We start from the raw sequence: 24,874 nt of genomic DNA on the forward strand, positions 1-24,874 counted from the left end.
AGAGAGAGAGAAAAAAAATCCTTTTACACAAGTGTTTGCGAAACTGAATTGCCACGGTGGCCGAAAGGATAAGGTAAGTGTTAAAATTTTAACCTATAGTAAACGATAGTAGCTTTAATGAATTAATCCGAATTTTTGTTTTTATTAAATAATAGTATTATGATATATGCTTGTCGTTTAAATGCTCCCCCTACTACCGTTTACCGTAATGCTTGCATTACCGTTAAAAAATAGTATTGTTATTATTGTCAAACAGGGTTTTTTTTATAATTTAAGCATCGTTATGCTGTGAAACGATATTTTTGGCGTCATTTACCAATACACTCATATAACGTTACCACTTAAACCAGTTAACGGTAAGAGGTATCGTTAGAAAGGGTAGGCAACAACGCTTTGGTTTCGACATTTATAACGTTAATTGATATAGTTATTCTAAGCGTTAATTGGTAATGTTATATAACGTAATTTAATATCGTTATATAACGTTTTAAGATAACGTTACCGATATCATGTGTTTAAGACTTTAAGCGTATCAGTAATAACTTTTTGAAAGTATCGTTATTTACCGTTAATTGTAGTGTTAATATGGTAACTTTAACAAGCCCTGCCGGTGGGTGTGTTCGATGTTTGTTTGTTATATGAAGTAACTCTTCTCAGTTTGTTTTGTGGTTTGTTTGTTCTATAAGTTTGCTTCAAAATTTGTTAATAAGAGACAAATTACAGACAGTTACACACCCATAAACCTACCATATTAATTCAGGGCGGATAACAGTTTTTTTATGTGTTTTGTGGATATTTCCGATTGAAATCCATTTACAAATAACTAAAGGGAATCAATAACCTAAGTAATAAGTTAAAAATGCCAAAGAAATCTAAGAATGGTATTTTTGCACTGGGTTTCTACATTGCTGCTTCGTTGTTTACTATTGTATCATTTGTGAGTCCCTATTGGTTAGTTACCGATGGGAAATTGAAGAATCCTAAGTTTATTAGGATTGGTAAGTAGTCGTAGTACCTACGGGTTAATTATGTTAGTTGTACCTAATTTTAAGGACGTCCTGGTAAAGGGTCAGGTCAAAAGTACCCGAAAGCGAAGGAAGTATGCAGAGATTGTGGCAAGAGGTAGTCTCTGCCTACCCCTCCGGGAAAGAGGCGTGATTTTATGTATGTATGTACCTAATTTATTTGCTATAAATATTGTTCTTTCAGGTTTATGGGAAGTATGTTTCAATGGGTTCGAGGAGGTTCATCATTGGTATGATACTGTGTTTACCGGCTGTTGGTGGATATTTGAAGAGGAATATTATATTATACATGATATACTTTTACCTGGTTTCTTCATTGTGACTCAGTTCTTTTTCACAATCACCATGTGTTGTGTCCTAATCTCAATGTTTTTATCATATTTGTATATAATCAAAGACCGAGATGATGACAATTATGTGACTCTTTTGATGACACTGGGTACTGTACTTATAATTGGAGGTAAACATTTGCTTTAATTTATTTGAGAATTGCATGTCATTTTGTGTATTTAATAAGCAAATAATAGTAAATAACTGTTGAATTTCTAATGTTTTGAAAATATTTCAGCATTCTCAGGTATTATTTCTGTGGTGACATTTGGAGCAAGAGGAGATGGTCGAGACTGGATGCCCAACTGGGAACATAATGATCTGAGCTGGGCTTATGCCCTTGGAGTTATTGGTGTAATTATGCTGTTCCCGGCTGGTATCTTGTTTTTGGTTGAAGCGAGGGTACACAAATACAAGAGACTTCATGAATTGCAAAGCAGAGACCCTTCATCTTATACCATGAGTGAAAGAAAAGTTGGTTATTCAGGTGGACACACTGACATTTGATTTTATAGCATTTAATATGAATAGTACTCCGTCCATATGTGTGTGCTTAGGTATTTTATATTATACATCTATTTTTTATTGTTATGGATAGATAATGATAAAATGAAATTGAATCTCAATGTTTTATTATACACAGATAAGTTTTTCTTTTACATAATTATGCAACAAGCAGAAATGTGCCTTACATTTTAGTACCAAACCAATACAATATATAAAAACATGTTCTTGACACAAAATTTTCTACATACATACATACAGAAAATTATAATATTATTATTATGATCTACATTGTTATAGTTGCTTCATGTAGTGAAATATTTAAAAAAATATGATTTAAGTGTAACTTATTAGAAATTCATAAAATTGACTCTCAAACTATTTTTATAGATTTCTGAAGCTTTAATTATGCTGCAAGCAGTTGAAGTGCTGTACTTCTTTTTTTTTGTATCCTTATTTCTTTAATTAATATTTTGTTGTACAAACTATTGTATCCAATTTTCTAAGCACTTTAAAAAATATATATTTACATGTCATAGACCAACTTTTATCTTTGCTTCTTTTTTTAATGTAAAATAAGTTAAACATATGTAGTTTATTTTATTCTAAATAATGAAAGTTATCATTCAATTGGAATATGGGAAAACTTAGCTGGGCCTATATTTTTATCTATCCTTAGATTATATGGCACAGTTTTTTTTGAGAATAATGCTGCACGTGCAGCTTTGAATCCCATTGCTATACATAAAGGTTCATCCATTCCAGATAGAATGCCATGAATTAATCCACCGGCAAAACAGTCACCAGCACCAGATACACTTACCACTTCATTCATTTGTTCAGCAGGATAATAATATGCCTCATTTGAATTATTTTTGACAACTATTACACCATAAGAACCTAATGTTACAATGAGATTACGGACTGAAGGTATAAATTTGGCTAACTTAACAATTGTACTCAGGTCGTCAGGAATATCTATATTAATGTCTGGTTTTATAAAATGTACCATGGCTCTAAGTTCATTGAGATTTGGAGATGCATATGAGAGGTAATCATACTGAAGTGGCTTCACAGCTTTTCTTGTGTCCGTGGGCTCGAAGAAAACTGTAACAAAAATAGGCATAAGTATGGCATAAAAGTACATACATTTTGTTGTTGTGTGATTTTGAATATAATTTAAAAGAATATTAGTTTATCCATGCTATCAGTTATATGTGCCGTGTGGTTCCCGGCACAATTACAAAAAAGAATAGGACCACTCCATCTCTTTCCCATGGATATCGTAAAAGGCGACTAAGGGATAGGCTTACAAACTTGGGATTTTTTTTTAGGCGATGGGCTAGCAACCTGTCACTATTTGAATCTCAATTCTATCATTAAGCCAAATATCTGAACGTGGGCCATTCAGTCTTTTCAAGACTGTTGGCTCTGTCTACCCCGCAAGGGATATAGACGTGACCATATGTATGTATGTATGTATCAGTTATAATTGCTACAGACTTACAGTATTAACATCACTATTGAAATAATAATGAATGATTGAGATCCCTTAGGGGCTAGATAGGGTCAACAGTCCCAATGAGTTCGAAAAGCCACGTTCAGTTCGAAGGGATAGTGACGAAATTGAAATTCCAATAGTGACGACTCGTCACTGACAAGTTTGAGTACACTATCGCCTACAAGAATAATTCCAAGATTATAAGCCTGCCTACTGTCGTAGGCAGCGGTGATCGCTATTGAAGAGGGCCAAAAGCCCTGACCAAATGGGAAGACCTGACGTCGTCTGGCACATGCATGCTCGAATAGATTGATGTGCCTGGCCTGTTTAGATTATTACTCAAAGCTAGTCCCTTAGTTGTCTTTCACGACATCCATGGATTTACATGGAGTTGTCCTTTAGTTCTGTTCTAAAGTGCCGGGAACCACAGAGCAAAAAGTACCAAAATCATTAAAATAGGTCAGTCGAATATAAAAGCTTATCGATAAAAAAATTAAATCGATTGAAACTTCTATCTGTTATACGTACGCTTCATGCATGACTATGGCAACACTTGTTCTAATCCTTCAAACAAATTCCAACCAATCAAGCATCAATCCAATCAAGCAACAAGCCAACCTTAACTGTCATTGTATGACTTTGATTTGATGGGATGGGATGGGCTAGGTTTTTTAGTGTTTTGGTGAATTCGTAAATGTTTCAAATATTTTTTATAATTTGATATAACTTAACTACGAGCTTTCATATTTCCTGTGAATAAATTATTATACATTATAAGGTAAGTAAATTGTATTGTTTCTATCAAAAACAAATTTTACTTCTACATTGCTATGTAAATTTCAAAGCTTGTCTTTTACATTACGCGCTTAATATTCCCTGAAGCGAGAATAAAATTATTAATAAAGAAATAGTAAAGTAGTAAATCTAATACCTACTTAAGTATTATTCAAAATTCTCTACAAGATTCACAAAAAGTAAATTTCTTGGATGAAAAAACCTTATCAAAATACACTAAATTGATCTTTTAATTGTTACCTTCTCTCAACTCGCTTACATTTTAAATACATTTTCTTGAGGAATTGTGATTGTGCTACATCCGTCTAGTAATGTGTGAATATGAGTTGTTTGCTGAAATGAAGTAAAATTTATATTCATAATTACAAAAAAGTGCTGTATGGTTCCCAACACTTCAGACTAGCTAGCAACTGGGCTGGGCTAGCAACCTGTCACTATTTGAATTTCAATTCCATCATTATATATTATTATAAAGCCATACAGCTTAACTTGGCCTTCCAGTCTTTTAGAGACTTGGCTCTGCCTACCCTGCAAAGGATTAAGACGTGATTTGCTGTTTTGCATAGATCTCTTGCTGTTCTATATGTATAAAACAAAAGAGTTCTGGGTACCTAGACTAACAAATCATTTTATTCTAGATTTTTGAAATACATCAATAATTTCATCACAGTAGCTGATTTTCACTCTCCATATGCTTATAGTATTGTGGAATGTATGAAAAAAGCTATTAGTGTTTCTTCAGTTCCTCTGAATACAGATTACTTATTTGAATCTGATTACTGAAGGAAATAATTTAAATTTTGGTTAATATTAAAAGAGACCAAATAGATAGGTCTTGGGTTGATGATTAAAATCAAAAAGCAGATATTTAAAGTTGTCTTCATCTTGTATTCAGATAAAAATTATAGCTTTGAACTTAGTAATTTTCTTCTATTGCCAATTTATTTTTATCAAACTAAACTAGGTGTACTTAATGAAAGAAAATTATTAATTACTGACAAAAGAAGCACATATTCTTTTCTAAGGTCAAAACTATGGTACAAATCTTTGACCAAAAGTAGTATGGTGACTTCATTTAAATAGGAATAATGTAGATCTAAATTAAAAACTTATAGTAACATATTTTTAAATTTAAAGTGGGTTCATTCACTTAGTCCTTTTTCTGTGACTTCTATAGTTCAAAGTTCTTATTATCAGATCTTGACCTTAAAACTATATCACCTGAGAAGCCAATCAGCAAAAATAATCATCAAAATTTATTCAATACATACTGTATACATATGGTCATGTCTATATCACTTGCGGGGTAGACAGAGCCAACAGTCTTGAAAGACTGAATGGCCACATTCAGCTATTTGGCTTAATGAAAGAATTGAGATTCAAATAGTGGGAGGTTGCTAACCTATCGCCTAAAAAAGAATCCCAAGTTTGTAAGCCTATCCCTTAGTCGCCTTTTACGACATCCATGGGAAAGAGATTGAGTGGTCCTATTCTTTCTTTGTATCGGTGCCGGGAACCACACGGCAATTTATTCAAGTTTGTTACAAACATAAAAATAATTATAAGAATTACCTCCTTATTTGAAGTTGGTTGTCAAAAATAAGCTTAATTTACAGTCTGAATTTTTGGCATATTTCTTAAATATATACCTAGGTTTTAAAATCAAAAGTTTAGTTAACAAGTTTCCCACAGTGTGTAATGTGTGTGAACCTTTTTGGCATTGTGTTTGTAGGTGAATGTTATGCAAGTACAAAACACCAGTCAAGTGTGATTGTGAAACATTTGCTTGTTATTCATCTCAGATACACAACCTTGTCTTATGCGTGGTGAAAAATGGCAGAGTCGTTCTTTTACGTGTTGAAACTTGCTTTTGGATTAATTATCACGTACAAAATAGAGCATAGGTAAACAGATACATGCACTGGGCAAGTATATTTCGAATGCGAAGGCGTGGCCCTAGTCCATAGGTCAGTGCAAATTAACATGAGCATAATTGATGTAACCATAGAAATAACAAAAAATTATAAAATGAGATCGTTAGCTCTGTCTATCTAAGAGATAAAGAAGTGATAGCATACTTATAGTATGCGTGTATAAAGAAGACAATATTATGTGAACAAAATGTTTAAAAGCGTATAAGTTCTCAAGGAGAGTACCTATGACTACCGCAACGTGTGCCTGTTTGTGATAATAATACTTCGAGAAAGTATTTAAGTTTCTTTTTTCCAACGGTAATGAGGTAGGTGCGATACGAAATCGGTTATCGTCTTGTAGTTACTCTATTTGTACTTGGTTTAAATTTTCCCAATTTACGCATAATAAGCGTAAAGCTAGCTCGGCTTTCCTTATGGTTTCATTTAATAAAAGGGAAAAGAAACGAACCGTTCCTGAATTACTAAGTTGTTCGTCTATCTCTTTGTAAATACTCCTTGGTCTCATTCTTCATAGCGGAAGGTCGTGCACGTTTTGTTAAGTTGTTGCTGTTTCCACGCTACCCTGTCTTCAGCTTATCTGAGGGCTGTCAAAACCGGACAGGTGATCGGCTTCTGGGACTCCTTCCATCTACTTTGCCCACCACAAATAGTTTCTCCAGGTTGTCTGAATGTGTCCGAGCTATAGTGTTAAAAAGATAGTGGAGTCTAGTTTTAATTATGAGCTGTTCGAAGATTGATCTGTTGGGTTTTTCTTGCTGTACAGGGTATAGACGACGCAGCATCCTCTTTCTGCACTACATATCGAAACAGTCAATTTTCCTTCTGTTCAGAATTAGGATGCGTACAGGAAGGTAGAAAAGTTCGTGACTGTCTCATTTTGGTAGTAGGTATAAGAATAGAAACATTTCAATTTTGCCATATTATTGTGAGTTTGCTTATTACATTTTTGGCCATTTGACTTCGGCGACTTCGTCGTCGTTCTATTTCGCATCCTCTCCAATTACAGATCATTTGTTTGTTTGTTTGTTTGTAATATCTTTATTGCATAGAAATTTACACAGTAACAAGAAAATAGTATATAGTTATAAAATAAACAAATCATTTCATTGTATTTCATCTTCATTGATCATTGTAGACACAGCAGCGCGAAATAAAAAACATCGGTATTATTTATTAGACATTTCGATATTTCTTCTCTGTCATTTTTGTCTCAGGGTTTTAAAACACATTCGAGTATGTATATCATAGCATGTATAAGCTTACATGCTTTTAATAGTTAACAAAGCGAAACGGTATTGTTAATATATTCACATGTGTATCAGAGTTTATTGTTGTTGTTACAGAATAAGAAACAATGAAGAATAGAAGCTTAGCTGGAAACTGTGGCATTGGTGTATTCATCATTGCCCTTGTCACTGTGGCATTGGCTTTCGGCACGCCTAGCTGGTTGGTCAGCGACTCGAGAATAAGGGGCGCGAAGTTGGACAGGTAAACGTTTGTGGCGGACTTAAATTACCCATGGCCAGTTAGCAATCACTTAAGTAGAACCATCGTTTAAAAGGTCCTTTTATAAACGTCGGATTTAAGGACATAGATTACGTTTTTGTCTCGAATAAAAGGCATATAATTAATTTTACTCGACTCCTTTGAGAAGTGGTCCGTCCGCTTTCCGGAGTGCGCTTATAACAATTATTCAGAAGTATGAATGTATGTCGAGGGCCTGCTATAATACACATTCGATTAACTTTTCTTAATTCGCCATTATTCTGCATAAAGTCCATGCCATGGACCCTGGTTTAATAAAAATATTCCGCAGCGCGTCATTTGTTTCAGGTTGGGTCTATGGAGTCATTGCTTCAGATCCCTTCCCGACCCTTTGGATCAATACCAAAGAAGGTTTTTCGTGGGCTGTCGTTGGGTTTACGACCCGTTCACGACCGGCTACGATAAGATTCGTGGCTACTTGCTTCCTGGTCAGTACATTTATTTGTCACAAAAACTTAATGACTGCTGATGTAAATGAGTTAATTAAATCTTTGATGTCAGTTGGTGGTGACTCACAAACTGAAGGGTAATTAGTTCCCTAATTGTTATACATGTAGCTTTGTGTCGATGTTAATTAAATCTTTAGTCTTTCTGACATGCAATGCTGTGAACTTATATAATATTTTAGTATTGATTTTCAAAACTTTTAAATGAAGATTATTAATATAATAATGAAATTGGAAATGGATTTCGTAAAAGGCGACTAAGGTATAGATTTATAAACTTGGCATTCTTCTTTTATGCGACAACTGAACGTGGCCTATCAGTCTTTTCAAGACTGTTGGCTCTCTCTACCCCGCGATGGATATAGACGTGATTATATGTATGTATTTTCTGCGCCATTTTCTTCTGGTGATAAGGTATTCTAACAAGATATTTTTTTCAGGATTTATGATAGCGACGCAGTTTTTCTTTACGATATGTTTGCTCGGTGTTCTCGTTTCAACAGTATTGGTCCTCATTTTCTTCCTTTGTTGTGGACCCGATCAAAGCCGCTTCGTGCTTTTAATAAGATCTATAGGCTTCATTATGTTGGGCGCAGGTAAATAACAAACTCATTAATAATAATACTATTACAAAATCTAGATGTGTCATTAAAGTGATTATCATCTTTTTCAGGTGTCAGTGGGGCAATTGCAGTAATAGTTTTTGCATGTTTGGGAAATGCAGATGAATGGATGCCAGATCACGCTAATAATTATTTAGGTAAAAAGAACATTTTCTTCCACTTATTACATTGTTTTTGATTGTTAAAATTTACACCATAACTTGATGTTCGATGTTATTTTGGACATTCCAACGACGTGATTCTATTTTAAAAATGAAGGTAGTTAACTGATTATCTAATTTAATGATTAAAGATTAATTTTTGCGAGCATAAAATGGACGTCGCGTTGCATATTACGTATGTGCAGGATAAAGAGAAAACATCATTCAACGTTGTCGTGGGAAAATCTACTATAATGGAGGCCTTAGACAAGGCCAAGTCAAGTCTACCATTACATACCTACGTAATAATTGTTGTGAGGAAAACGTATTAGTCCAAGATCCCAGAGCCGTAAGACACAACTTATTTTCTAAAGAATGGATCTTTCGATTCTCAGTAGTCTTTCATGTACTTTTAATACCTGCATGTTTGTGAGACTTGCCCGGTGACACCTGCGCAGGTACCAGGCGAGAAAGGTAACTAAAAATCACAGTTACTTAACTTAAATTTTTATGACTGATTTTTATATATATTTTATAGAATATTACTCTGAAGTCATATCAGAGAAGTCAGACGCTTTCCATGCGCCAGAACTTTTGTCAGACGCTTTAAAGCTCTATCAAAAAAAAATTAACTTAATTTATTTTTAAATGTCTGACTTTTATATATGTTATTCAGATAACTATTACAAAGTTGTATTAAATCAGTCAGACAGTTTGTATTGACCAAACACCCCTTAAACACAAGAATTACTCTGCCTCGAGTATGAGCGCGATAGCACAATGCGCATGCGCGTCAGAGTAAAATATCTAATATATGAAAAGTACTTACTGTTTTCAATTTCATATTTTTGCATATCTATTCAAATACGATGAAATTTATAATTAAAATAATAATTAATCATTTTTAAAATAATATATTATATTGCATACTAGCTGTTGCCCGCGACGTCGTCCGCGTAAAGTTCGAGTTGAATCTTAATCATACAGTCTGATACAGACAGACAGACAAAAAATGAAAAAAAAATCTCTATTTGTTTCAGTCAAAATATTAAATGTACAGACAAAATATTTTTACCGTATTATTATATGTAGTATGTTGATTTTAAGTTTTTTTTAATAAATACTCAAACAACACAAATAAAAATATTTTTAATAAAAATTAATATATATCTTGTTATTGTTGGGACTCGAACTCGAACCGCCAACTTCACAGTCTCACGCGCTAACCATTGGACCATCGAAGCCGTTGCGGTGGTGTCGAAATTAAAGTAGACTACATACATATGGTCACGTCTATATCCCTTGCGGGGTAGACAGAACCAACAGTCTTGAAAAGACTAAATGGCCACGTTCAGCTATTTGGCTTAATGATAGAATTGAGATTCAAATAGTGATAGGTTGCTCGCCCATCGCCTAAAAAAGAATCCCAAGTTTGTAAGCCTATCCCTTAGTCGCCTTTCACTTATATTTATATGTTATAGGTTTACTATTACTATACTATTTTTTAATTGTTTATGATTTTATTTTTACGGAAAATTCTGCCAGCAACGACAATCTAACTGATGATGAGGACGATGACTTGAGTGGACAGTATAGAGATTTAATAAATGATGAAAATTCAAATGACTATTTTGATGATGAAGATGATAAAGAGACAATAAAATAATTATTCAATTGATTAATCATAATTTATTATTTTTTTATTGAAATTATTATAATAGATATATTTTTTTAAATAAAATAAAAATCATTCTTTTTGAAAGGCTATTGCTACAAAAAAAATCATTTTCCCCTATTTATATGCAATATATTATATTATTTTAAAAATGATTAATTATTATTTTAATTATAAATTTCATCGTATTTTAATAGATATGCAAAAATATGAAATTGAAAACAGTAAGTACTTTTCAAATATTAGATATTTTACTCTGACGCGCATGCGCATTGTGCTACCGCGCTCATACTCGAGGCTGAGTAATTCTTGTGTTTAAGCGGTGTTTGGTCAATACAAACTGTCTGACTGATTTAATACAACTTTGTAATAGTTATCTGAATAACATATATAAAAGTCAGACATTTAAAAATAAATTAAGTTAATTTTTTTTTGATAGAGCTTTAAAGCGTCTGACAAAAGTTCTGGCGCATGGAAAGCGTCTGACTTCTCTGATATGACTTCAGAGTAATATTCTATAAAATATATATAAAAATCAGTCATAAAAATTTAAGTTAAGTAACTGTGATTTTTAGTTACCTTTCTCGCCTGGTACCTGCGCAGGTGTCACCGGGCAAGTCTCACAAACATGCAGGTATTAAAAGTACATGAAAGACTACTGAGAATCGAAAGATCCATTCTTTAGAAAATAAGTTGTGTCTTACGGCTCTGGGATCTTACTCTATATAGTTCAACGCTCTATATTCACATTATAATTCTATTCTTATTTCTTAATTACAGTTTGTCTGTTAATACTTTTACTGCACAACAACTTATATCAATTTTTTTAAGCAAAATGTTAGAAAGAAGGTCGAAATGGCAATTTACACATTTCAATCAAAAAGGCATAATTTACAAGCTATTGCCCGCGACTTCGTACGCCGTCCTACTGTCCCCTTTTATATTTGGATATTTTTATAGACACATCTGCAGCAAAATTTTTGGCTACTATTTGTCATTTAGGTAGATAGGATACCCATATCGATTTTTTCTCAATATCTTTCAAGTACAGACATCGGTCAGTTAAAATTTGGATATGGATAGACTAAACATATTTCAATCCCATTTCTAAGGTTTTGTTTCTTGACAGGTTGGTCGTTCGGCCTCGGAGTGGTCGGTACAGTGGCGTGCCTAGTCACTGCCGCGCTTTTCTTAACGGAGTCGAATATTCAGTTGAAGAAACGAAAGAAACTTAAAGAATCACAAGCTCGTTTCGAAATGGAGTATGAGTCAAAGGCGTAATTAGCGTCCGGATGGTTGTAATTGGGCCTCGTTGACTAGTGGCTGTTATGTTAGTAGGTGTTATGCTACTTTATAGGTATCAATGACTTCGATCTGTGTGTGCGAAAAAATCTGTCGTATTATGTATATTTTTAAATTTAAAAGATATTTGATGCAGTTAACATATTTGTATACAATTTTCTTTCAGTTCTTATTACTGTTTTTGATCTGTTTGTAAACCATAGTATAGCTTTAAGTGAATGATATTTCGTACGAATGTTATTGCCTTATACAAATCAATAATGCGTGTTTGCGATCGTAGCGTAGGTATAATTTATCACAATTTCAAGAATTATACATACACTTTTACTAAGAAGTTCCCCGCTTTATGTTAAAACTTTTTTACGTTAGATGCTAAGACTTAATTAACGTTAATAACTAATTCGTCACAGCAGCACATAACCTTTGAGTTATTTGATTCTTTTGGCGTTTGCTACACAAGATATGTGACTTGAAATGATTCAACAAACATTTTTACTGCTGCCTTGATTTCGCATGGTTTGGCAGGATATGGTATACGGTATACGCACATCAAGCAAGTTAGCTGTCTTTAATCATGGTAAACATCAAATAAAAGTTCATTTTTAGGTTACAGTCAGTAATATTATGATGTTCTTACAACAACCACTTTTGGGCACTTTTCTGTATGTGCACAAATAAGAGTGGTTGACAAACTCGATAAAATCACACGAAAAACACGCACTACATGTTTTTGTAATTTATTATGTATGTACCTTATTATTATTTTATGGGCTTTAATTATTAAATCTACAATACACTATACCTACTCAATTTTGTTTCGTACATATGAGAACGTATGTTTTTTATATTAATTTTACTAGGTATAGGTGATTAGTTAAGGTATACTTTTAATATGAAGTTACTTATCACAATTACATATCTAACGAATTACCTTATATTTTACCGTCCATCATTGTAGTTTTATAATGTTTAAGGAGTTATATTACGAGTAGGTATTATAAGTAAAAACGATAAGACAACGTGAAGAATCTCTTACTGCCGTCCACCAATCATTTTGTATTTTATTGTATTCCAATAAATTTTAAAGAATATTTTATATATTTTATTCACATATATCGCACAAATTACTTTCCTAATAAACACATTTTCCTAATATGGATGTGTCCGTCCAGGGCTAAGGTCTTCAGTGTAATAATGCTTAAGTCATCGGAGTCCATTATACGAACTCCTAATCAGGGCCGTCTTTAAACTATTTGAGGCCCTGGGCACATTAGGATCATGGGGCCCCTTCGACCTTGAGAAAACTCTATTTAGTTATAATAGATAAAGAAATTAGGCAAACATGGTTTTAAATTTATTTTTATTAAGTTACTAACTATAACCCTTCCAGATTTAAGATGAGCAAAATCGTTAATCACTTCTTCAAAATCTATGGTATTGAGAATATCACATTCTATGGACATTAGCGACAAACTAGTTAATCTCTCTTGAAGCATTGTACTTCTTAATTCATATTTTATTCTTTTCAATTAAGAGAAGGAGCGTTCTCCGCTGCAGTTAGTGACCATCATGCTTAAAAATATTCTCAATACAATTTCTACGTTAGGAAATGTGTCTTCAATTTTGTTTTGCTTTAATAGATTATATACTTCCTGTACACTGTTAGGTGCTTCATTTTCACTCTGAACATTTTTTAAGTATTCTTTTAAATGTTAACATTCTATTTCAGAAAATTCTTTGCATCCTTGTCGTACCTATCTCTTCGGAATTCAGAGTTTTTAAGAGAAAAAATAAACTAAAACGTTGACTAACGGTCTCATATGAACTTAGTCGCTGTTTAAGATGAACACTCAAGGTATCGATTATTGGAAGAAAGGTTTCTACGTTGAATCGCTCTTTTCCATTCAATTGGACTGATGGCGCAGAGCCATCAAAAAAACTCTGCCGTGAGCTTCTACGTCCCGTTCTTTGAGATAGATCCTTGTAGTCAGATTCTGGGTTCTTTTCTTTGGCAAATGATTCGAAGTTATCAAATTTATCTCTGAGGTTAGTAATAAAATCATAAAGTGAAGTGAACAAATTGGTTGCAATGTCCAGTGTTATTGTTTCTTTCTGAAGATAATTATTTGTTTTGTCTATTCTTTCCAATATAGAGCCCAGATTTCCGTCAGTATTATAAATTCTAGATTTCCCATTTTTCTAGACAGACTAAGGGCTTCGTCTCTAGTTTCTCGTGCCTGTTCAGTATCGTTTGCGATGGTGATTAAAGCTTCTATTATTCGTTTATAACCCCCATGCAAAGCGCTTACTACATCAGCTCTGGCTGACCATCTGGTTTGTGAAAGACTTTTAACAACTTTTTTTGAACCTAAATGTACTGTAAACATATTCCATCTGAGGGTAGAGCCCGAAAAAAAGTTGTACTCTTCTGAACTATTTCAAAAAACTGTGATGCCTCCGGTACACACCCAGCAGCATGGACACCTACCAAGTTTAGTGAATGTCCCGCACATGGTATAAAGGTGGCAAATTCACATCTTTCCTTAATTCATGTTTTTAAAATTATTTTTTTTCGGTAATACCTAAATATCGGTTATCATTTGGTAATCTGGCCGGAACTAGGGGGCCCCAGTCGATCGCGGGGCCCTGGGCACATGCCCATAGTGCCCAGTGGGGAAGAGGGGCCTGCTCCTAATGCCTGCTCAGGCGTACAGAGGAAACTGCGGGCACGTCATGATTTTTACGCCAAAACAAATTAAACGAGGCACGTAAAAATGAGAGATTTTTTGGTTTGACTACTTGATGTACTTTTCTAAGTATCCTGTGTCTTTCCAACTACCAGTCGCTTGATAGATGTTAGCAAACAAATAATTCAGGTTGTGCGTCATAGTAGTGAAGTTTTTAATTAATGATTTACTGAGACAGATGTTCCAGATCTTTGTCTGATCGCACCGTCTTCTATCCGTTTGAACTTTCTTCGTGAGGATTTTTATTTTTTACAAAAATGTGAATCTCAAAAGCGATTTAGGTAACTACATACCTTTTCAATTTTATCAAAATTAGACCCGCGATCAGCGGTTCGAAAGTTATCGCGTTACGAACATACATACATACAAAAAAAAATATTTTTGCCCCAAGTTTAAAGCTGCAATATGGCTAGGTTCCTTATAGGTCCACTGTTTTAATTTTTATTTCTGTTTATCTTTAAAACCTAAGTTCTGGCGACTTCATTTGCAGAATTCACTGACGTGATAATGCATTTTAATTTCGAAGCAAGTTTTCCTTTAGATATGTGCCTATGTGATACTTCTTCCTCTTGGCTTTAGTCTAGGTTGCATCCTTTTCACTCTGGAGAAGAGCCCGTGGTATGCCTTTGACCATGGATCCTGGATTGGGTGAGTCAGGGTTTCAGGGAATCTAACCCGTATTGGATCGAACATGGTTACACATCCAGATGCCGTTAGAGCATTCAAACTAATTTTCATAATTTCGAAAATAGTCATTGGTACATGACCGGGGGGTATTCGAATACATACATACATATAATCACGTCTATATTCCTTGCAGGGTAGACAGCGCCCACAGTCTTGAAAAGACTGTAAGGCCACGTTCAGCCATTTGGATTAAAGAAAGAATTGAGATTCAAACAGTGACAGGTTGCTAGCCCATCGCCTAAAAAAAGAATCTCAAGTATATAAGCCAATCTTTTAGTCGCCTTTTACGACATCCATGGGAAAGAGATGGAGTGGTCCTATTCTTTTTTCTATTGGTGCCGGGAACCACACGGCACGGGGTATTTTAACCAGGCTCTCTACCAATTCGATTACCGACGTTTATTAATTTAAATCATTGTCAGGTTATAATTAGGTACCGAGTTTTGTGGAGGAATGAATAAAGACAACACCAACAGAAGTCAGCTGTAGGGATGATCGATATTAAGAAAACATCGATGTTAACATCGAACCAAAAGTATCGATGTACGATAAACATCGATTCAAAAACATCGATATGTGTAAATTATCGATGTTTTTTTTAAAAATAAAATAAAACCGTCTATTATATTTATGAAAATTATTTATTGTAATTGCAATAACAAAAGTTAAACAAAAATATTACCAATCCCAAAAATATTACCAGTATCTTTTGTTCACACTTTGTAAAAAAAATTAACTTTGACAAGTTTTTTCCCTTCAATCGGTTACGTTGCTGGTATAGGAGTTGGCTAGCTTTAGAAAAAAGCCTTTCTGAAGCTGTGTAACACAAATACTTAAGAGCTATATATATAGATTTTCTGTAAATTTGGATAGGTGGATTCTAGCATAGGTATTCCATAGGAGTAATGGGTCTATTTTTAAATCAGCTACCAGACTTTTTAAATAAAATTGTAATTCCAAAGGCATATTTGTGTCACATCACCAGACAAAATATTATTTTTCTATAACAAGTTTATAATTTTTTTCGATATATTTATTCCTAAAAAATCGATGTGTCGATAATATTGAAGTCATGACATCGATGTCAAAACATCGATGTTTTCCAGCTAAACATCGATGTTTATTCAACATCGATGAATATCGAGCATCCCTAGTCAGCTGTCAACATTGTCAAGTAAGTGTCAAGTTATGAAGTTAATAGTTTACAAAATTTTATTTCGGTTTGTTAAAATTGCTGTTCTGTTTTTCTTGTAAAGTGAGAAGACTGAAAAAAGAAAAAAGGGTTCATAATTTTTGGTGTTCAAATCTATCAATATGACTGCTGCCGATAACGAGTATCCAAAAGCTTCCAGTAAGTTTGTTAGTGGGCACGCCCCTACATAATGCCAACTTTTGTTGCCATGCCAAGTTTGGATTGAATCAACCTAGTAAAATTATTTCTACACAGACAAAAATCTTGAACCAAGTATTTGCCCAGTGTAATAAATTTAATGTTAATGCTATGACATTTTTACATAATGAACTTATAGAGATATATAATGATAGACTTTTAACCATTTGTATTCTTTACAGATGCTACTCTCATTGGAGCGAGTATTACTTATGTGGCAGGTTTATTTTTGCTCCTTTCCTTTGCTGGTCCTTATTGGATTGAGTCCTACCCAGAGATGTTCTCATCATTTAAGCATATGGGATTGTGGGAATATTGTTTCGACAGATTTCGGTTCCCAACATACCCATATAGACTATTTCATGGTTGCCATTACATTTTTAGTGAGGTATGATGTTGATGCTTATGAATATTATAATTACTTTCTATACATATTGGCACATGGTTTACCTCAACAAATGGGATTATTAATGTTAAAGTATTTGCATTTTTGTCAGGAGTTCTATGTGATTCGAGAATGGCTTCTACCAGGCTGGTTAACGGCTGTGCAGTCATTTGTGACTCTGGCCTTGATCCTGTCATTGACGGCCCAGGTTTTGTTGGCCTGTGTTATAATGCGCTGGCCTCTTCGTGCTGCTCTGCGTTATGAGTGGATATTTGTATCTTGCTCCTTTGCAATGGTAACACTCTCAAGTAAGTAATTTTTAATAGAATTTTATCATCACCTATTTTTTATGTTGCCTCAACTTCTAGATAAAAAAAGAGGTGTGGGACCCAAAGTTGGAATTTAATATTAATTGGATGGTATGAACTGTGAAAGATAAAACTATGTGTATGGGTTACATAAGTACATAAAATCACGCCTCTTTCCAGAGGCGTAGGCCGAGACTACATCTTTCTATTGCCATGATCTCTGCCTACTTCTTTCGCTTCATTTACATTCATAACTCTCTTCAAGCAGGATGTCTTTAACTTGATCAGGCTATGTTGTGTAGGCCTTATCACTCCTTTTCATTCACACTCTCATTCCATATTTTCTAAGTCAACCTGCTTTCTTCCTCTCCACATGACCAAACCAAATTATAGAGGATTTTACCTATGAAAATAGTTATAATATTTTTGGTGTCTACATTTTAATTTGTTTTAGGTGTCTTCCTATTCCTCTCGGTTGCCATATTTGGCGGCAATTGCTATAGACGAGATTGGCTGCTGTATCCTTCATTCAATGTTCTGTCTTGGTCATATGCTTTTGCTGTTGTTGCATTTATACTTTTTGGTAAGATATCCTATATAATTTATTCAAATCTAGGAATTCTTATTATTTGTATTATATTGGTCCCATGTGGTTCCCAGCGAGAATAGAAAAAGATTACGACCACTCCATCTCTTTTCCATGGATGTCGTAAAGGGAGACCAAGGGATAGGCTTGCGATTCTTCTTTTAGGCGATGGGCTAGCAACCTGTCACTATTTGAATCTCAATTCTATATTTAAGCCAAACAGCTGAACTTGTCCTATTGGTCTTTTTGAGACTGTTTGCTCTGTGTAACCCGTAAGGGATGTAGACGTGATTACATGTATATATATAAATGCACATTAAAGCACGACGTTACATCATTATGATTAAGATTGTATAAACAAGAAAGTTGGAAAGACATCTACAGTCAATATTTTGTGGTATTGCAGGTGCTGCAGCCATTCTCTTATACTTTGAATCGAGAAAGTTGTATGAACTTCGCCTTGAAGCCAAGAACTTGGTTGCTCAGATGCACCACAGTCAACCTGAGCATGCTCTCCAACATCTACGTGAACAATTGCAGCAACAGCGACATGGGTGGAATTAGTATTAATAATAATTTCTTAGATGATAGTAACCGTCCATATCTAAAAGAATTGGTAATTTTTAAGATTTGTGGTCATAACTTTTTCTTATTAGGTAAAACTTTATGGGTTAATCCTATCTGAATGTAAAAGTATTATTTTGCCTACTTAATCAACAAATGGTCGAAAAATAACTATTAGTTTGGGCACTGTTTGAATGACTTGGAATGCAAAAAATCAAAAAAGCGGCATTTTGCGCAATAGCTTTAATTGTATAGGCCTACTTTCCTCAACTTGATTGACAGTATTGACACCTATAAATGTGCACTTTATACTGCAGGTCCATATTGGTTCCTATAAAGTTTATTGGCTGAATTATCGTATCACATAATGTCTTGTCACTTTCGCATAACATTCTACATAATTAAAATCTATGCATAAGATAATAATTTTCATATACATACTTTGTGTTATAGATAATTCTTTATCAGTGGTCAAATAATACTTTGGGAATGAAAGCGAAAACTACGTGTTATAAAAATTTAGCTACGTAACTGCAAAGGCGATAGTTTAAATTTGCAAAAATGTTTGTTATTATAGTTGTATGACGTAGATGAAGTGTATCTGATTAATAGTGCCTTCTTACGTTCCTTGGGGGAGAATCCTTGGAACTTTATCCACATTTGAAAGTGAATGATGTGATTTCTGAAGAAAGAGAATCTCTTATTTACGATACGATAATACATAAATGATCTTGATATTATTCTTAAAAAATAATGAATTTACTTTTAAGCTGTTAGATTTAATTGGTTAGTATCCTTTTTCTATAATTTAAAAAATTATGAAATTCTGAAATGACCTTGTGGCGAGCTTATTTTCAACTATTTTTTATATTTTCCGACTTAGTTTTATATAAGATAAGAAGAGCACAGTCAATATCACCTTGACTGCCTTGTTTGACTGAGTTGTTTGGCATTTAGGACAAATAAATCTAATTATAGTAACAAAATCCGTCCTATAAGTTGTGTAAGTTTTATGTACTATCTATAAATAATGGATTTTTATATTAAGTAAACTTTTAACCACCTAAATAAACATTATTTTTAAATCATACTTTTATTTTGTCCGTTATTTCGCATTCTGTCTTCCGAAGTAATCGAAGGGCCATGATAAAAAAAGGTGATTATCTCTATCTAACTATTATTATTACCTGACTTCGTTGGGAAGATTATAATTATTACCTATTAAATTATCCTTACCTGGCTTTTTAAGGTGGCTGCACATCTGAATGATATATTTCATGGTTGTCTGCGGTACATTACCGTCCATTACTACCATTGGAGCTTGTTTAAATACTTCTATGTATCTGTCCACCTAAAAAAATGTCCATAAATTAGAGGTCACATTTTGAAATTATTGTCATATCCCATCACCTCTGTTTTTTAGTTTAAAAAACACGCTGTACCTTACTGGCGTAAATACATAGTATCTTAATATTTTGACTGAAACGGATAAAGAATTTATTTTCATTTTTTATCTGTCTGTCTGTATCTGACTGTATGATCGAGATTCAACTCGAAATTTACGCGGACGAAGTCGCGGGCAACAGCTAGTATAACATATGTACCTACATATAACCACGACTTTATCCCTGACGGGATAGACAGAGCCATCGGTCTCGAAAGATTGAAAGACCACATTTAGCTTTAGTTTTAAGTAAATCGGTTCAGTACTTTCGGAGATAATCGTGACCATACATACAGACAGACAGACAGAAAAGAAATTAAAAAAAAAATAGTTTTGCTTTCCATTATTCATTCCAAGTGTCCCTCTATCCATTTCAGTCAAAAATACTAAATGTACAGACAAAATATATTTTTATTGTTTTATTATATGTATAGATAAATAATTTAATGGAAAAGGATATTTAGTCAATGTTTATATAATACACACATATTTATAATCACGTTTTTATCCCTTACGAGGAAGCCAGACCCAACAGTCTTAAAAGACTGAATAGCCAGGTTCAGCTATATAGGTTTATTGTGGAATTGAGATTCAAATACTGACAGGTTGTTAGCCTATCGCTTAAAAGAAGAATCCCGAGTTTATGAGCCTATCCCATTTACGACATCCACGGAATAGAGGGAAGGGTCCTTTCTAAAGTGCTATTTTAATCTTTTCAAAGATGTGATGCCTACCAGATCTTCAGTAATGTGATCATATAACGCCATATCTCCCAAGCCTAGGCGACATTCTCCAGCCTTATCTAGCACGGCGGCGTACGTAGGCGTTCGCCCACCTTTTATGATGCACCCTGTATAATAAAATCACACATCAATTAACGTCTAGGATATGTTGCCTTACATTTTCCGAGTTCTATGATTGAGAGAGCTACAAATTCCACAAGAATATAGTCGCATAACTACTTAGTTTAAGTATCTTATACGTACATAAATTAAATTGGATGTAGGTAGGTACGACGAAAACAGTAGGTCAGAAGTTAAAGTTAGGGCAGATCGGAAAGCTGCTACCTGGCGTAACATATGATTCAAAATACCATCAAGTATCATTCCTGGAACGTCTTCCATGAGGTATTTTCCTTCAGAGTCATCTCCGATGGCCGTCAGCAGTCGCACGTTGCCGTTGCGCAGCTTCCACAGAACTTCAGCAATGTTACGCCCCACGCCCCCTGAGCACTGCTCTGTTAAACAAGGATGGGTACTGCCATCCAGCTGTAACAACGAACAATCAATATCTATATGAAACAGCCGACTATCTCAGGAACACAGGTCAAGTCTCAGGTCTTGCTATGCTGCCTCCGCCGGGTCCAGGTAGAAGAGACCTTGGCTTGACATTTTCCCTTTTTTACTTATGAAAATAAATCGACATATTTTTCGTATTCATCCTCGAAATCCACTCTTGGATTTAGCCCCGGTAGCATCCTCACCACTCTGTAGAGGAGCTCAGTGTAAAACTTTGACCATGGATCCTGGATTGACTGGATTGAGCGAGTCAGGTTTTTACACGAAGCGACTCCCGTTTGACCTTCACGCAACTTTTGCAACCTAACCCATATCCTATCCTATCCTACTACTATTATAAAGGCGAAAGTTTGTATGGATGTTTGTTACTCTTTCACGCAAAAACTACTGAACCGATTACCATGAAATTTGGTATGTAGGTAGCTGAAGACCCAGAATAACACATAGGCTACTTTTTATCCCAGAGTTCCCGCGGGATTGATAGGGTTTCCATGCGGACGAAGTCGCGGGCGACCTCTATTGGATCATATGGTTATACATCCAGTTTCCTCACGATGATTTCCTTCACCATAAGAGCATAAACTAATATCAATAAACTAATGTGTAGTCATTGTTGCATGGCTGAGGTGGCATTTGACCAGGGCCTTCATGCGCAACATGCGTTTTAACCGGGCACCTTACCGATTCGACCACGGACGCTCTAATTCACCCTCGAAATATAAGCCTTTAATTTTAACGAACATAAATCTACACAAAGTACCTTGGTATGTCAAGCCACATATATATATAATATGAAATAAAACAGCATGCCTCCTTTAACGTTAGGCTTTTTACATGCATGATAAAAGATCACGAAGTTCAAGATAAAAAGTCGACATGTCTGATTTCTGACGGCTGCCTTCGGTGACTGACCGTCCCTGATGCTATCACAGTCAGTCACGCGATGCCGTTGCAATATGCGAACACTTTTGTTTCACCACAGTAGCCATACAGGGTGGTTTTTAAAATACCAGTGAAATTATATGAATAAGTACATACAAATAACGAGTATGATTATAGCCTTTAAAAAAAAATTAAGAGTACTTTTTTTGCCGGTTGATAGAAATTTACTGATGTCATATGTCGTATGGACATTCATTATCTATACTTATAATAAATCTGTAGAGAGGTCAATTCTGTACATTGAATATATTTTCAAAATAACTATCAGGGGGTGATAAGTGATCGATACTGATGCCAAAAATGCAATCAGTAAAATTTTTGTCTGTCTGTCTGTCTGTCTGTCTGTCTGTATGTTCTTTATAGAAACAAAAACTACTTGACGGATTTTAACGAAACTTGGTACTGTTATTCTTCATACTCCTGAGCAGGTTATAGTATACTTTTCATTACGCTACAATCAGTAGGAGCAGAGCAATGAAAGTAAATGTTGGGAAAACGGGAGAAATTACTTGATTTTTTAAGCTTCCGTCGCGTGTGCACCCTTAATGGTTAAAGCTACAGCAAAACCATGTATTACGGAAATATTCTAAATAAAATTATTAAAAAAATATCCCAAGACAGCATAAGTCTATCTGTTATGGTTGACTAACAATAACACCTGTAATTCCTAATAGCTTAGCAGTTCGGAGATTTCTGATTATATTTCTATACTCTGACGTTTATAATACCAATAAAACTTACACTCATTCGTAATTCTTAAAAATTCATATAAATACCTATTCAATAAAAAAAGAAACATCGAAATCGGTATAAAAACACCAAACTTATACATGAAATGAAATACGCTAACAAGCCATCGCGCGTAAATACTGAATCTTGCTATAAGGATTATTTTTGCGTAACGGTTGCCGCGCTCGACGCGTCTCGCGGCGGCAGGGTATAAAAGGGGCGGGAGGCGAGTGCAAGCTTCATGACCAAGGCAGCCAGGGGAAGACTTCACGCAGTTCTCTCCTCCAGCCTCCCCCTGAGGACGAAGCTCGGGATCTACCAAACGTACGTCAGATCCCGCCTCACGTACGCGGCCCCGGCGGCGCATACTGCTCTGAGACCAATAGGAGAAGACTCAGAGCCCAAGAGAACCAAAGTCTCAGAGCAGTCGTCGGAAACAACCCTGCGCTACGTGAGGAACTCGACGATCCTCAGGAACCTGAAGTGGGAGAACCTAGATGTTCGAGAGGGCGGACGCGTCATCACACAGCCACCTGCGCGGCATCGCGCCGCTCCACGCCTGCCCTCCGGGCCGTCGGGTGAAACCCTCCCCTCGCTGCTTTGCGGCAGACGTCGTCGACCAGTGACGACGCCGCCGCCGATGGGAACTCCCAGTGTATAAAGACGTGAAGACCCAGGCCGTCACGGCCGCCCCATCGACCTGCCTACAGTCGTAGGCAGCGATGATGCCATTGAAGAGGGCCAAAAGCCCTGACCAATTTACTCCGATTCCCCTAAGGGAGTGTGGGAAGACTCGGCGACGGCAAGATTTGCACAGGCGTTTCCTTACTTTCATTTCTTTTCCTTTTGTAAGTTGTAGGTACACATATTTCTGGTTATAATACTATTGGAATATTTTTTTTAGTTTAAATAGGCACTTAGATTAATCTATACTAATATTATAAAACTGAAGTCTTTGTTTGTTTGTTTGAATGCGCTAATCTCAAGAACTACTGATTCGAATTGAACAATTCTTTTCGTGTTGAATAGACCATTTATCGAGGAAGGCTTTAGGCTATATAACGTCTAGCTGCAACTATTAGGAGCGAAGATGTAATAAAAAATGTGAAAAATATCGGGGAAGGAGCATCCTTGAGGTTTCAATGATGCCCAAAATAACTATACCACGCGGACGAAGTCGCAGGCACAGCTAGTACTTAAATATTAAACTGCTTTTAAATTATTCTTTGCTCCCAGTCTAGCATGGAAGTAATTATAATGCATCCTGTATAAATACATTACGTAACATTATCATACTTTTCCGCAAAATTATGCACGTCGCATGGTTTCTATGTGTGGCATAAAAACAAATTTATTTTAATGGTGGTTTGTTATTTATTGCACTGTAAGTTCATTTTGTAGGATACAGGTGAATAATTAAGAAATAACGGCACGAGGAATAACTTAAGCAGTATATTTTAGTTAGGTAGTACTTGTATTGTTAATTTTTAAATACTTACTTAACGAGGTAGCAACTGCCTTCAGGAAAATTAAATGAATTGGAATTAAAGGCGATGCATAGTTTCCTCTTAGTCAAACTGTATTTGTTAGGGGAAGTGGTTTCCGAAGGGAATAAAAAATTGATGCCAAATCTATTGATTATTATTAGCTTACATCTTTTTGTATTTCATCATCACATGATTCAATTGATGGTTAGTAAGATGTATTAGTACTATTTTTCAATATAATGCAAATATAAATGTAAAATACCCATTAGGGCCTGTCATAAATCCTTGCACGTGAATATGTGATTAAAATAAATACTTATTTGATTGATCGACTCTTGAATGATAAATGATTGCTTGTTTTTAGTAGCCTCGTTTTAATGTAAATAACCATTTTGTGAACATTAGTAGGATTTTGATTTACTTTTTAATCGTAAAGTGCTAATGCATATCATCAAGTAGACAGTAAGCGGTCAAAATGTTTGTTCTT

At 34.9% G+C, this 24,874-nt stretch overlaps 4 protein-coding genes across 5 annotated transcripts in view; 3 read left to right on the forward strand and 1 right to left on the reverse strand.

Moving 5' to 3' along the window:
- Window positions 1–579: 579 nt before the first annotated feature.
- Window positions 580–3,047, forward strand: LOC106138408 (uncharacterized). The gene is made up of 3 exons (XM_013339548.2): window positions 580–998; window positions 1,210–1,485; window positions 1,594–3,047. The coding sequence occupies exons 1-3, from the start codon at window positions 860–862 to the stop codon at window positions 1,860–1,862; spliced, it is 684 nt and encodes a 227-aa protein (XP_013195002.1). The 5' UTR covers window positions 580–859; the 3' UTR covers window positions 1,863–3,047.
- Window positions 2,482–24,874, reverse strand: part of LOC106138405 (uncharacterized) — a 104,676-nt gene continuing 82,283 nt past the window's right edge. The window contains exons 8-11 of the mRNA XM_013339543.2: window positions 21,025–21,199; window positions 20,666–20,781; window positions 19,724–19,838; window positions 2,482–2,966 (exon numbers count right to left, since the gene is read on the reverse strand). Of these exons, the coding sequence (XP_013194997.2) occupies window positions 2,482–2,966; window positions 19,724–19,838; window positions 20,666–20,781; window positions 21,025–21,199 (891 nt within the window). The remainder of the gene's footprint in view (window positions 2,967–19,723; window positions 19,839–20,665; window positions 20,782–21,024; window positions 21,200–24,874) is intronic.
- On the forward strand, window positions 3,953–12,916 carry LOC106138409 (uncharacterized). Its single transcript, XM_013339549.2, has 6 exons — window positions 3,953–4,138; window positions 7,433–7,577; window positions 7,923–8,062; window positions 8,521–8,676; window positions 8,754–8,840; window positions 11,648–12,916. Exons 2-6 carry the CDS (start codon window positions 7,444–7,446, stop codon window positions 11,797–11,799), a joined length of 669 nt encoding a protein of 222 aa, XP_013195003.1. The 5' UTR covers window positions 3,953–4,138; window positions 7,433–7,443; the 3' UTR covers window positions 11,800–12,916.
- LOC106138407 (uncharacterized) lies at window positions 16,423–19,572 on the forward strand. 2 transcript variants are annotated; one of them, XM_013339546.2, is made up of 5 exons: window positions 16,423–16,605; window positions 16,827–17,032; window positions 17,142–17,337; window positions 17,792–17,920; window positions 18,330–19,572. In XM_013339546.2, the coding sequence occupies exons 1-5, from the start codon at window positions 16,569–16,571 to the stop codon at window positions 18,485–18,487; spliced, it is 726 nt and encodes a 241-aa protein (XP_013195000.1). In that variant the 5' UTR covers window positions 16,423–16,568; the 3' UTR covers window positions 18,488–19,572. The 2 variants fall into 2 exon arrangements, with proteins under 2 accessions (XP_013195000.1, XP_013195001.1); XM_013339547.2 differs by lacking the exon at window positions 17,792–17,920.

Source organism: Amyelois transitella, chromosome 4 (genome assembly GCF_032362555.1).
Source record: "Amyelois transitella isolate CPQ chromosome 4, ilAmyTran1.1, whole genome shotgun sequence".
NCBI lineage: Eukaryota > Metazoa > Arthropoda > Insecta > Lepidoptera > Pyralidae > Amyelois > Amyelois transitella.

Excerpts from the sequence above, each read along its gene's own strand:
- LOC106138407 (XM_013339546.2), top strand. The coding sequence starts at position 16,569 with ATGACTGCTGCCGATAACGAGTATCCAAAAGCTTCCA. Across the intron at positions 17,033-17,141 it reads GCCATTACATTTTTAGTGAG|GAGTTCTATGTGATTCGAGA; the intron begins GTATGATGTTGA and ends CATTTTTGTCAG. Across the intron at positions 17,338-17,791 it reads TGCAATGGTAACACTCTCAA|GTGTCTTCCTATTCCTCTCG; the intron begins GTAAGTAATTTT and ends AATTTGTTTTAG.
- LOC106138409 (XM_013339549.2), top strand. The coding sequence starts at position 7,444 with ATGAAGAATAGAAGCTTAGCTGGAAACTGTGGCATTGGTGTATTCATC. Across the intron at positions 8,063-8,520 it reads TCGTGGCTACTTGCTTCCTG|GATTTATGATAGCGACGCAG; the intron begins GTCAGTACATTT and ends TATTTTTTTCAG. Across the intron at positions 8,841-11,647 it reads TCACGCTAATAATTATTTAG|GTTGGTCGTTCGGCCTCGGA; the intron begins GTAAAAAGAACA and ends GTTTCTTGACAG.
- LOC106138408 (XM_013339548.2), top strand. The coding sequence starts at position 860 with ATGCCAAAGAAATCTAAGAATGGTATTTTTGCACTGGGTTTCTACATT. Across the intron at positions 999-1,209 it reads TCCTAAGTTTATTAGGATTG|GTTTATGGGAAGTATGTTTC; the intron begins GTAAGTAGTCGT and ends TTGTTCTTTCAG. Across the intron at positions 1,486-1,593 it reads TACTGTACTTATAATTGGAG|CATTCTCAGGTATTATTTCT; the intron begins GTAAACATTTGC and ends AAAATATTTCAG.